The sequence below is a fragment of the Aulonocara stuartgranti genome (genome assembly GCF_965226115.1).
Source record: "Aulonocara stuartgranti genome assembly, chromosome: 11".
In the NCBI taxonomy this organism is placed as follows: Eukaryota; Metazoa; Chordata; class Actinopteri; order Cichliformes; family Cichlidae; genus Aulonocara; species Aulonocara stuartgranti.
In genome coordinates this window covers 12,194,819-12,209,452 of record NC_138947.1, presented here as the reverse complement: position 1 = coordinate 12,209,452, position 14,634 = coordinate 12,194,819, and the positions used below count along the sequence as shown (strand labels likewise).

The following is a 14,634-nucleotide window of genomic DNA, read 5'->3' as shown; positions in this document are numbered from 1 at the left end:
TATCAATGTGGTGTTTAAATGGGAAAATTTATTTATTTGTTGTTTATGAATATAAATGACTTAACAGGGGAGAGTGGGAAAATGGCCAGCACAGCATTGGCAGACTAATCTCATTATAAACTCTGCTTTCTAGAGTGTACACTCGTTAAAAAGAAGATTTCACCAAAATTCAGAGGATATGGCACATCCAAACAACAGAAGGCACATTTATGTTCCAGCTTTCCAAAAATCCCTTTTTCAGTATACATGAAAGCTTAAAGATGCATTTTATTGTGTTAATTAACTATTATGGAAAGTAAAAATCACAGTCATTTAGTGGTCATTAAACAGACAATGATTCAACTCATAAATCATGAAACACTTCTCTCCCCTGCATAAGCTTTTACGGGTTAAAAGTTTCATTATTGTCAATAACGGCCCGTTATTTACTTGGTGTAGCATCTATACCAAAATTTGCACTACTGCACAGCACAATGGGGGATATGATATTTGCTGTCACCTGCCGTATGAGCAAATTAAGATATAATCGAGTTCATAGCTTAACAAAGGAAGTAGATGACAGTGAGCAGTCTAACAAAAAAGAAAAACAGCTTTTCGTTTTGTTTTTGATGTAAGTCGACCAAGCATGTGAAGTGATCACTGCGGCAGGTATAATTGGAAATTATGTCAAGGTTTAGTGGCTGATGGTTAGTAAGACCTTAATGAAAATAAGAATATCTGTTTGCATTTGCATGTATCTGTAGCGCACACACAGCACAAATCAGCATTATCAGAGCACCAAAGTCTGATTTAACTGTTGTAATAATGCCATGCTTTCTTTGTTCCCTGCATTATCGCTCCCGGCCAGTAATCTCAGTTCAAAAACATACACACACAGCATATAGACCCAGCGGGGAGCGAGTACTGATGGAGATTAGAGGTCGACACAGATGGCTTTCATATGCTGAGCTGGGAAGAAACAGGGGGTGGGGCCTGGGTTGCCATGGGAGACCTCAGACACAGACCGCTGGCTCATGAACATAAAGTGGGGAGGGATAAACACGCCTTTCATTCTTTCTCACTCTTTCCTTGCATGTGTGAAAGAACCGGTCCAGGTTTAGTAACATGAACATGGCTTCAGGCCACAGGGAGACCCCCCGAACACACACACACCTCCTTTTTTGTATCCCATCAGCTCCAGCACACACACAGTGTGTCATTCCCAGCTTGTGCTGTCCGTGTAAAAAATCCTCCCTTGGCACCAAATGCAAACACCCCCATGCTAAAACCTGGCACTCGACACACCCCCTTCTTCCTCTGCATCCTTCACCACCCAACCCCCTTATCTTCAGTTATCCCCTCTAGTGCAGCAGACAACTGGAAAATCTTTCAAAAGTGGAAACAAGCACCAAAATTAGTGTGTTTGTCCTTCTGGAGCCTTTAATTTGAAAAATCCCAATAGCCACTTGGGTTTTCAAGACGGGTCACCTACTTCCAACACAAAATTTCAGGCACTGGATCTATTTCAGTGTTTCTAATCCCGTTTTCAGTTTGTTTGTTTGTTTCTTTACTACGGGTGCTTCTCTGTTTGATTTTTAATAAGCATTGTTACAATTTGAACCTCCCAAAAACTGCATAATTGCCAAGAAACATTTATTTAAACAATGTAGGATTATGTAAGGAGCTTTAAAATCAACTTGTGGCCTCATAGGTGGGTCTCGAGGTAAAAGTACCTTTATAAATGGTACAAAGAAGTTTCTGATTAGCTTCAGAGGTAACTTTTACACAAACATGTGGTTTGATATGAAGTCTTGTCATCTTTGCCTCAAAATGTGACGATTTCTTACCAGAAACAGGCCTGTTGACACTTTACCACATTTGGTTCACCCCAAAAATCACTGAAAAACTACTCGAAAATGAATTTATGAGTGTGTGTTCATGGATCATAGAGGAAGAAGGATACTAAAGGCTGCTTTACTGGGTATCCCTGCTGCTAGTCTGTGTTTTTTACATCACTTCCTCTTTCCCACGCCATTACACCAAATAATGACATCATTGCTCAGGTCCAATCATTTTCTTGCTGCTCTCTGTGAGCCAATCAGCCTCCACTGTCTGCTCTAAACCTCACTGCTCTTATGTCATCCTGCCTCGTGCCACTTCCTTCTCATCTTCACTACCAACCACCAGCGTCTAGACTTCAGGGGGTTCCTGCTTATCATTGCTGGGACTCCACTCTGCTATGATGCTTCATCACTCATGTTCAATAAAAACATGTTCAAATCTTTCAAGTGATGGCTTCTTATCAAAATGAGTATATGACTTATAATTACTGAATATAGGCTGAATATATTCATTCAAACCTTCAGGAGAGCCTGAACTTGACATGCAACCTCAACCACACATTTTATGGACTTCAACAGTTTTTTGAACCGTAACATACACTTAAAACACGTCATGCCTTTGCTTAGGCTTTATGGTTGAAATGTCCTAAAGCCTGAACTCATGGTCACTCCACCATTGAACAAAAAACGCACACAGCATTATGCTTTCTGGGTGTAGCCACAGTGGCTCCGAGGTGCAGGTGGAGCTGCCATGGTGTCCAAAAAGAAAACAACAACACAAACAGGAGGACTAAACATATGGTGTTTTCTGTCTATGCGAGTCAATCACACATCCTCCTCACAACTTCCCTACATGAACACACATAAACACACACATGCACACACACTCATGCCGACACTAACAGTCAATAAGTGCAAGATTTATCAACTGCGTGCTGCGCTGGAACAGCTCGTTCTTCGCTTGTGAGCTTTAATCTTGAAGATCTAGCTTTTCAGATTATATATGAGACCAATTACATAACACGACAAGACACTTTAACTCCGGCTCAGCCACATAAAGTGACAAGAGCAGCTTGTTCAGGACACGTTTACCTCATGTCCTGCATAACTTTTTCTGCCTTGGTGAAAGAAGGGCAGATGGATTTGCCATATGGCCGACAGGAGCCACGCTGACTCTCACAGCCCCACTTCAACCCTGTTTTCTTGTTTGTGTTCTTTTACATTTAGGAAAGCTACAATTAGTTGCAGGTGGGTAAAAAATTTGCATCCAATGCTGTTCAATAAGGGATTATATGTGAATGCTGTCTAATGTAACAAGTGCATGACAGTGCAGACAGCCTCCTCGTAAAAGAGCCACTAAATCTCACACCGGACATGGAGGGCATCTAGGGTTTTGAAGAAGACATCTGTGTGTCTGAGGCAGACTTGTAGACCGAGCAGACAAATAGACAGACATAATGAGAGTGAAACAGAGAAAGAAGGAATCCACGGGGAGAGAAACGATGGAGCATTGCCCGAGGGGAGCAGACATCCAGAGCTCAGTAACAACAAACTGACAGGCACCTCCGGGCTCGAGGGCAGCGCCGTCCCCGGCATTGTCATGCAGCCAGCGTTCCAAAAACATCAAGCCAAAACCAATACTACCACAACTGTCAAAAATGTGTTACTCTGTTCACACTACTCTGTATACACTTGATTTATGTGATATTTTTAAAAGGCCACAGATCGGCAGAGGTGAGAAGTAACTTTGTTACTACAAAGTACTGGTATCTACAATTTTCAGGTATCTGTACTTTACTTGAGTAGCTTTTTTAATTTTTACTTCTACTCCCTATATTTTTAAACAAATATCTGTATTTTATACTCCTTAAATTTTCAAAAACAGGCTCGTTACTTTTGCATTTTGGGGGAGTTTTTGCTCAGACTGCTCAGTGGAATTTGATATAGTGCAGATTTAAAGTTTCCATTAAGTCCTCATGTTTTTAAATCAGATATTGGGTCTGTACACATGACATTATGGGTTTTTTTTATTGTGAAACCTGCTGCAAAACAAACTGAGCTAGCTATGTGTTATTTAAAGATTGCATGAAAATCATCTGCAGTTTCACAGTCAAAGTAAGGTTATGTCAAGTGTAGCAGAGATTCATATGAATTTTAGTTGATGATGCTTAGATCCATTGACTGAGCAGGACAAGTCATGAAACATCTGCTGATATCTGGTTGAATTTGGTTGTTTACATCCAAACAGAGCAGCAGGTCAGCTGATCACAGCCTGTACACTAAGAAAATCTACCAGAGCTCTCAGTAGAAATTATTGTAAACCAGAACCTCCTGTCAAAACGTTCACTAGCTGAGGGGCTTTCAGTGCCCCTCAGCTAGATTGGGAGCGCAATAGCTGAGGCTGGTCTACTGCATCTCCTCTTGGGTCTCAAACCTTTGATCTTTTGGATCTTCATGCTGTAGAAGACCAAAGTGAAGCCAGTTTTAACCAATGTCATAAATTTTATCTACAATCAGACTTTACATCTGATTTATAAAAAAGTTATTTCTCGCCTGTAAAATCTGCATCATCTGCTGACACATTTAATGAAGTACCAAATAAATCCATCCATCCTTTTACTTAACTGCGCATCGAATTCAGGCACAGGTCATGAGTCTGTCTCCAGGCCAGCACGCAGAGACACGATCACATTCACACCTCCTGCCAGTTTAGAATCAACATTTATTAATTAATTTGCAGCTTGGTGTCAGTGCTAACCACTGTGCCACTGATTGCTAATAACTGTACTTTACACCAGTGTAAAGCATCATCACAATAATATAGAAAATGTGCTTTAGTATAACATAAACAAAGTTGGGTAATCACATGTTAAACATTAAATTACTCAGTCGTTTTCAGATTAACCAAAGAGTAATGCCAAGTTGGGCTAGTGGCATCCATCCCACCCTGTCCCATCATCCTTCTCTGTCACTCCAACTCTCTGCATGGCCTCCTTCACTACATCCATCAATCTTCTCTGAGGTCTTTCTCTTTTCCTCCTGCCTGGCAGCTGCATTTATCCACTGTCTCTCCTCTGCACATGTCCAAACTATCGCAACGTTGTCTCTTTAACTTTGTGTCCAAACTGCTCAATCTGAGGTCATTTCTAATGTTGTCCATTCTGGTCACTCTCAATAACAATCTTAGCATCTTCAGCTCTGCCTCTGGTCTTTTTTAGTTAGTGCCAAAATACTGAACACGTTATCTTCTGAAGTAACACTGTGACTGCTGTCTTTCGGCTTTCTGGAGTGACTCTATAAGATGTTGCTTTAGCTGTGGCTTTTAAAGACTTTACAGAAACGCAACATTTCAGCCAAATGTTTGTCATGATATACTTACACACCCTGTATCTCTGCAAGGAGAGTGCTGCAGCACCCTTCTGAGTTTATCTACTTTGTCAAATTGGATTGCCTATTTTCTGAATCTTCTCTCTCTCATTGCTTCAATAATTCAGTGTCTCCAGAAAACGCTGGAGACGACAGAAGCAGCTAAAGAGTGAGCAACGAAGAGTCGTAACAGGCCCTGAATAAACACAGCGGCCTCGAGCACTGTTGTCGCTCATTCCCTCTCGGTGTTCTACTTTATTTCCTCCATCCTCACACTAAAGACATTTTATTGCTTAATTAACTTCATGTTTCCTCTCCTTTTCATTACTGTTTAACTGTGAAATAGCAACTGCCTTTAAAACTGGATTAGATCCTCTTATACTGCAGTTTCTCTGCAGAAAATACAATGACATGCGCCCTAATTACATTTTGGTTTTTCACACTATTCCACCTCCTAATCTTCTGTTTGTCTGTCCATCTACCAGATTTTCTCTCCTACCTGCCGGCACAAAAACTCTCATATGGGAATGAATCTTAAGTAGCTCCGTGGGCTAGGTTGCAACTACCAAGGACACACACACACACACCTAGGTCTCTGACCTCTCTTATCTGGTCTTCTTTCGCCCCTGACTGATTAAAGCCAGACACACGCTTCTTCTGGAGGTTTTAATTAGATAGAAAGTAAGCCCTTCACACACACACGGAGTATCAGCAGCTTGTTCTTTCACTCTCATGCCTAAGGCTTGTCTGGAAATCTCGGATCTGTCCTTTCGTTCTGGCCGTAATGCCTCTAATTGTTATTATCTAATTGTCTGTGGGCTTTTCTGCTTTCTGCTGCTTTGTAATCCCGTGAATCTCTCTGTCTTGAAACCTCAGGGTTCAGCTGCAGTGACCGGTTTGTGATCTGTAACTGATTCTGGTTTGTCTGAACCTCCTGTTCTCCTATTCTAACAAATCATCTGCAGCAGATGTGCAAATTTTTTACCAAATCAGCACCACAAAAACAGCCTATCCAGGCCTTTTCAAGAGCACCCTTGACACAATCATTTCAAAGGAAAACATATGAAAGATTTTGGGTACCATCAGTGACGAGGAACTTGCAGGGCTGTGGGTGGACATTGGACACAACACAGCACTACTGCAACAAATTGTTTGACCTCAGACAGCTCAACACGACGTAGAAGCAGCTGGATGCAAAAACATGGAGGAAGGACAAATTGATAATCCCTGTTGAGAAGAGCCATCTGCAGTACTTACATTGCTGCTGCCGTGTCCTCCAGGTTCAATCATGTAGGTGTGATTGCCGTCGAAAAACATCCCACTGAAAAGGGAAAGAGGGGGAGAGGCGAGAGCACATATCAGTACAAGTTTCTGCTGTTTTTTTCAGCATCAAATGGAATAAATCAAGTCCTCCGGACAGATTAGTCACTTCATATGGAAAACTGTTATAAAAGAACATAAACCAGAGGGAGACCTTACAGTCCTTAATGTGCATATGACTCTCATTTTTCTGCAAATAAATTAGATAACAAGTTTAAGGACTGGACAGCTAAGGGAACAACAGTTATGTTCGACGTAATGAAAAAAAGTTTTGAAGTTTGAAGTTTTGAAATGCTTATTAGAAAAGCAAGACTTCTATGGATATTTACAGATGGGACGCTATGTTATATGACTGTGAGAAAAGTAACGGAGGGAAGAAGGAGGTGTAATGGACAGTGATGTGGAGATTACAATGGAAGATTTTTTTATTACACCCGCACAGAAACCTGTCTATAGTGTTATAACCTCCCTGTCTGCTGGAAAAATGTGCAACCACTGGCATATTTAATAAAGACTAGTAAAGAGAGATACACTGTGCCATTCAAGACATTTTTAAATGTGAAATTCACCAAGTAAGAAGGCTCTCTCTCTCTCTCTCTCTCTATATATATATATATATATATATATATATATATATATATATATATATATACACGTAATATATATGTGTGTGTATATGTATATATATATATATATATATATATATCTGTAATATTGATCCCACAAGGGAGGCTATTACAGCAGCAGAATAAAGAATAAAAATAGTACAGACTACAATAAATAAACATACGCATAGTGAGGGCCTTATACTGCAAAGAAATTATATATACAAAACTGTGATTTAAAAAAAAAAACAGGGAAGTAAAAAATAAAAATTAGGTTTAGTTAAAGAAGAGTAAAAAGTATGACTAATAAATACTATGTACACTATAAAGCTGAGACATAGTTGCAAGAAGTTAATGTTGGTGAATAATAATAATATAGGATTAGTTTAGTCTAATTAGTCCATCAATGGCTCAGCTGTTAGAATAAAAACAAAATCCATGCTGTCATCACATATAAGGTTGCGAGAGAACAGCACAGAGCTATGCAGCATTTTAACCATGGCTGAAGGTCTTTGGCCGCCTGCCCACATTCATGTGCGCATGAACACATCATCCGTTAATTAAGTTTATCTGAAGCTTTTAGGAGATTGGTCGGGTCAGACTGTGAAGTCAGGAGGGTAAACACTGCAGGAAATACACAATCTATCTACCTCCTCCGACTCTACCCTCTCTGTGTTTTTCAGGTTTCCTGGCTGTATTTTATGCTTAAATCTGTTCAGTGCTGGTGTGAGTGAGTGGGATTTGGAAGAAAGGTGATGTCATGCATCTGTGCACAAACCACACCTACACAATCCCCTCAGTTATTATAGCTTTACCTGACTTTACATGTCGTTGCTGCTTAGTTTGGGATGCAGCTTTACTTTTATTGACACACCAAATAAGAACTATCGCTGGACTGTATAGAAAGTTTAGCTTAGCTTTTAGTTTTAGTCAGCTCAGCGTGCAAATGTAATCTTTTAATTTAAAGATAAGGCTTTAAATTATAGCTAAGTTTGATAAATGATTAAGAAACAAATGGATGGATGGATTCTTTTAGCTCACTTTTGTGCTGCATCAAAGCAAAGAATCCAAGCTAAATGTTTAGAAAGAGAACAAAATTTGCCTCTGTGTGTGTGTGTGTGTGTGTGTGTGTGTGTGTGTGTGTGTGTGTGTGTGTGTGAGTTGGGGGGCGGGGGCAGGATGTATATTATGGTAAACACCTGACTCAGCATAGGAGAATGCTCTCCCTCTAATGGCTAACGCTCTGACACACTCCACAGCAGGAAGCCCTTGACTCCCTCGCTCTCTTTCTCTTACTCTCTCTCTCTCTCTCTCTCACACACGCACGCATGCACGCACACACACACACACACACACACACACACACACACACACACATATAACATTTTGGTGTTTCTTTCTTTCCTCATTAGAAATTTCAAAGTTCAGTGATTCTATCCCGTTACAACCTCTTGCGTTCTAAATATGAGATTTCACTGCAGGTAACTATACTATAAATTATTTGGTAGTTGCTTTCTTTTCATTATTTTGCATCCAGCATTTTATAATTTGCTGTACTGACAACTTTCCCCAAATTCATGCAAAACTCTCATGAAACACACAAAAAAACTTTAAGAATAAAAAGAGTTAAGGCTTGGACTTTAGTTTAGCTTGTTCAGCAGATATTAGTCTGCTTCTTCCTGCTTCCCCTAATTAGTTGGAAAGACATGTCTAAACTGATTACTCTGTCTATTTGGCTTGGTATTATGTTGAAACAAGATATACTCCGTGGGAGAAAGCTTTGAGACTGCGTAATGGATCAGAAATAAATAATCATGGTCTCTGAAACAGCTGAAATTGATAATTAGATTAAACAATGTACACTGAATGGGCAGAAGGTTAATTCAGACCAGGAGCTCCTATTATGTGGTTTTCTTTACATGACTACAAGAACTGATGACGGTTAATCCAAAAAACATCGGGCAACAAGTTCAAAATATACAGCAGTTTATGGTGTTGACAGTCTGACATTTGATTTAAAATGTTTGGAGAAAATTTGGCCTCTTTTCAAGAAATTATTTTTCCTCATTTTAAATTTTTGTGGCGATCGTGGCTCAAGAGTTGGGCGTTCGCCTTGTAATCGGAAGGTTGCTGGTTCGAGCCCCGGCTTGGATAGTCTCGGTCGTTGTGTCCTTGGGCAAGACACTTCACCCGTTGCCTACTGGTGGTGGTCAGAGGGCCCGGTGGCGCCAGTGTCCGGCAGCCTCGCCTCTGTCAGTGCGCCCCAGGGTGGCTGTGGCTACAATGTAGCTTGCCATCACCAGTGTGTGAATGTGTGTGTGAATGGGTGGATGACTGGATATGTAAAGCGCTTTGGGGTCCTTAGGGACTAGTAAAGCGCTATATAAATACAGGCCATTTTTTAATGTAATTTAAAAAGTACAAAATATCAAGTGTTGAAGCTTAAAACATGCAGAATTTAAAGTCACTTTTATCATTTAAAGTTGCTTTTCTTCTCCATTTGGGTTTGAATGGTCGGTTTGAACTTCAGCAGCTCATCTTGAGTTACATGTCTAAACGAGTTGCTGCCACGTGATTGTTTCATTAGATGTTTTGCAGGTGTACCCAATGAAGCAGGCCGGTAAGTGTATATACGTTTATGACAAGCATTTGCTAAGACTAGACTTTATTTGTGGTTTTTATGAAATTACATAAAAACAAGAGTTTCACATAAAAAATAAAAATAAAAGACACGTACAGTGCAAGCAAGCATGATGACAATAAGGACGTTATAATAGAATTAGGTCATAGATCAAGGATAAAAAGCGATAGTGCTGAATGAATACCATAGTGATTATTTATTTTTTTAAAGATAAGATGATAAGATGCAGCCCTCCGGATGACATCTTTTTCATAGCAGCGTTTATTTTCCATGACACGATAAAGCAAACAAAGAAATAAGTCTTAAAAATTTGGTGCATCATGAAATGAAAAGCAAACAAAGCAGACCTCAAACCTTTGAGGAGCTGAAGTCCTACATGAAAATACAACAGCTGGTCTCCCCTGTGTAAGTTGTATTTGTATATTTTTAATTAAATATAGGCTTCAAATCATTAGCATTCTCTTTTTATTTAAATGTCACACGGCATTGTAACTTTTTGTGGAAACACGGTTCTCATTTTAGGCACGTTTGATGCTTTGTTATTCACGGCGGCTTTCTGTGCAAACAATGAAATCCACCAACAAACAGTGAATTTCTCACATGCGGGATGGAGAGCGTCTCGCCTCTTTTCATGCATATATATATACACACATATATACACAGGAGACTACATACATTGACTTAGAAAGCATAAAGTGTGCATGCATCCCTCACAGCAGGCCTTGTTTCTGACCCGTCTCGCCTCAAGCAGAAAAAGCTAAAAATACCAACGTTAGTGGAGGCTAGAGGAGAAGGGGAAAAAAAGAAAAGAGAACAGGAAAGGAAGAAGAGAAGAAGAGAAGATGTCTGTCTGTCTGTCCGTCTGCCAGAGTGATAACCTATGAAACCTAAAATGCAGACAGGCAGCGACGCCTGGCTAAAACTAATTACATTAACCTAATGAAAAAATGGGAGCAGGACTTAGAACAGAGGCTGAAACACACACATGCATATAAAAAGTCGCATCTGTATTATTTGTACTTACTGCAGCCCGTGACAGGTTGAGAGAGCCACAAAGGAGTGAGGGATGTTTCTGACCTTTCCTTGATAGTAGCAGTGCTCTCCGCCCTGTGTGGAAACACACAAATACACACAGATGAAGCTCACACACATGATGTAGTGAAATATTCCCCTCTTCACTACCATATTTAATTTGTGGTGTCCTCGGGATTCCCATATGCTTGTTTGCCGTTCACCTAGGGACCATCTTTGATCCGAGGACACCACAAGGAAATGAGTCCAAAGCAATCCATTACACAGAATTCATTTGCTAATACATGCAAGTGCAAGTAAGCTCTGTTGAAGATATGTGAATATACTGTTCGCGTGTTTGTTTGACAATTTGCACTTTGAGCTTTGCACGTTCACATCTGACCATCTGCGCGCTAACGCCTCAGCGACTTCACTCCTCTATCCGAACTTCTCTGCAGCAGGAAGTCAGATTTTTACCATCTCCGTCTCTCTGTCTTCACTCTTGATCTACGTGTCTCTCTGCACACATTTATCGTCTATAGATGTGCATGATGTCTAAGTACCTAAGTGCTCTGCAGGCAGGCCATCTCTTCCTGGTCCATTTCTTGCTACCTAACAGCCATTAAGCAGGAAGCAGTTCTCCCTGAGGAAATGCAGCTTTTATCAGAGGATCAATTTCTGCATGTGCACAGCAATGCACCTCTAGATCCACTTCCACTCTCCAGCTTTCTGAGTAGACCCCATCCTGATGCACAAGCTTCTGTTAGGATGCATGCATGTGCACACTGTTGAACTACACATGCATGTGGAAATCTGTGTGATTTATTATCCTACAGCAGAGTTCAGTGAGGTGTCGGACGGGATTGAGTTCAGAGTGCGGCGCATGCAAGACAAATTTTCAAATGCTCTTTTATCTGCCTGACTTTGGACAAAGGGACATTAAAGCAGTCCTCAAGCAAATCAGGGTTTCATCTGCCTCTGCCCTCTCCTGTGAGGAGTCAATTAAACCCAACTGTTCCAGCAAAGAGTTTTTCCTTTTTTCTTTGACAGAAATCTATCATTTTTATACAGCATATCGTTGCCTCACATCAAGAAGGTCCTGGGTTCAAAACCCACCTGCTGGTTGGAGCCTTTATGTTCTATCTGTGCCTGCATGGGTTCTCTCCAGGTACTCCTGCACCATCCCACAGTATAAAGACATGCATGTTAAGATTAACTGGTGGTCGGCCAAAGAACCACAGATAAGGTGAAGCGTGGCAGAGGATGTGACATCAAACTCGCATGTGCCACCACATGACAGGGGCCAAGCAGCAAGCATAAACACGTCATAACTCCAGGAGTGGGAATGGTTGTCTGTCTCTGTGTGGTACCCCTGTGATACACTGGCAACCTGTACACGGTGTACCCCACCTTTAGACAGAGTGACCTTTGTGACTCTAAACTTGCCAAGTGGTGAAGAAAATGGGTGGATGGTACACATTTTCATGTTAACTTGGACCAAATTAAACAAAAAAAAATGAAATCCCAATTAACAAAGACGTTACTACAAACAATTTGCATTTCCAAAGATGGAGCTAAAACTCTCTGAACTAAAACCTTGTAAGGAAAACGTTGTTCAGCACAGTATCAACACTTCCTTTAAACAAGGCACATCCATTTTATCTAAAGTCATTCATTTTAATATATTTATTAGATACAGTAGAGAAATAAAGCAAATGCATTTAAATCAAACTGTAGTGCATTCAAAGCATTTAGCCAATGAATTAGAGTGGTGGGTAAAGACAAGAATCAGGCTTACAACATCACTAAAATGTCTTTTTCATTTGAATGAATCAGGCATTCATGCAGTTTACACTTTACAGGACTCAAACTGAAGACTTTAGAAATGTGTGGTAATACAGACGAGTGCATGTGTGAGTGTGAGGAAGTCATCTGCATAAACAATCATCTTTGAATTATCAAAGTGAAACTGCACCCATCAGGCTGAGACTGATTTCTTTCTGTGTTCCTGCCTTTTAACCACTTATTTGCAACTTCCAGTTAAATCACATTCAGCTATCAGTTTCCTTTTCGCGATACTAACTCTGCCTCTCGCTATTTTCATAATGCCCTATCCATGAAATCCAGAATAGAAAAATAAGATTCAAGCAAGTTAGCAGCAGGCTTCCACCGCTGTAATAAGAGAGGGGATTTTTTTTTTACATTAGCAGAGAGTCAGAGCATATGAAAGGTTTGCTAGATAAACCTAAATAGAGCCACAAGAGAAAGAGGTTGAGTAAAGAGACAGAGAGCGAGTGTGAAGTGAAGAGACAGAGAGGGCTATTTATAAGTGGCGCTGTGCTCCACTATCCCAGCGTCTCTCCTCTTTCCGTCGCCCTGAACCTTCTGCTCCACTTCTCATCAAAGGAAGAAACACCCAACATCAGCACTGTGGGTACATCCTCAGCTTGTGTTGCTAAATTTGTGAGATCTGTGATCTCTTAAGACACATGCGAGGATAATTAATCATCTTATCTGGACAACACAATGCACAACAAAAAGGTCGAGGTTAGACACTCGGTAAACAAGTAGGACGCTCTGCCCTCTGAATGTCAGTGAAACTTTGACCACCGCGATCACATAATGCAAGGAAATAAGGACATTAGACACACTTTGCTGTACTTTACTCCTCATTAGGTGATCGAGTTCATTTCTGTGCGTGCAGTATTTCCTCAAAACCACAAAACCAAAGTTTGCAGCTGTAGTGCAGAACCCAAACTTTCCAATCATAACAAATATGCAGGGGTACAGTGTGCACTCAATAAAAGGATCCTTAATCAAACTGGTATGTTTTCTACTGATCGCACAGTTTTGGATTAAATGCAAACATCCATCAACTGGAATTGGCTGATTTCCACCGACAGATGTGTGTTGTGATGTTTGGGCCACATCTGGCTGTTACCATCATCGTGTCACAGGTGCCATGTTTAACATCCCATATAAAACCCAATAGCATCTGCTCTCTGTGATGTGTTTTGTGCAGAACGAGGATAAGGAGCCTGTCATTCATTCCTTGCACTGAAGGTAAACCGTGGACAGAAAGCCTGAATGCTTCCAGTTTCAGGAGTTTGTATTACTTCTATTACGTATGGGCTACATGAGCACTGGAGGATTCTGACCTAGATCTATCAGAGCAGCAGCTGCGTTACATCGGCTGACATTTTGCCCTCCACAGTGAGCAGAGTAACAACCAGGGCTTGTCTCATATTAACCTCCATGAACAGAAGCATTAATAATCAAAAAGAGGCTCTTGTTCTTTGCTACTAAAAGGGAAACGATGACATTAGAAGAGTGCAGATGGGCTGCAGTTGTGGATATTCAGCTCCAAGATTAATTAATTTACAGACTGCCTTATAATGAGCCATAATTACAGGTGACCATAATGTACGATGTGTGATGTAATCGTTTGGATCATTCACTGTAAAGCATCTAATATCTCACTAATCTGCTGCTTAGCTGCGTAATTCCTGACCATTATAATCCCCGCTACTTATATGATGTCCCTCCATGCCTCAGCGGGTGTCCTGTAACTGAAGTCCAGATTTTAGAGGATTATCACAGGAATCTTAATCTTGCGTCAGTCGACGCTTGCAGAAGATTCATCGAGCTATCAAAGAGACCAGGCAGCTGAATGAGGAGTGGTTTATCTCTGTGTGGAAAACTTAACTCATTGATTAACCAATAAAAAACTCAAGGAGGGAGAATAACACACAGGGTCGACAGTGGAACCATCAGCTTCGCTGCTGCACACATAACAGCATGAGAGCTACTATCAGACATCTCTACCTCCCTGCTGTGCTACTCACCCGGTGTTAGCATGTGAGCAGTGTCT

General features: G+C 40.7%; 1 protein-coding gene across 5 annotated transcripts in view; it reads right to left on the bottom strand.

The window, feature by feature from the left end:
• Positions 1–14,634, bottom strand: part of adam22 (ADAM metallopeptidase domain 22) — a 68,402-nt gene that overhangs the window by 30,450 nt on the left and 23,318 nt on the right. For all 5 annotated transcript variants that reach the window (XM_082550749.1, XM_082550748.1, XM_082550752.1 and 2 more), the window contains 2 exons: positions 10,777–10,859; positions 6,444–6,507 (listed from right to left, as the gene is read on the bottom strand). In XM_082550749.1, coding sequence (XP_082406875.1) covers positions 6,444–6,507; positions 10,777–10,859 — 147 coding nt within the window. The remainder of the gene's footprint in view (positions 1–6,443; positions 6,508–10,776; positions 10,860–14,634) is intronic.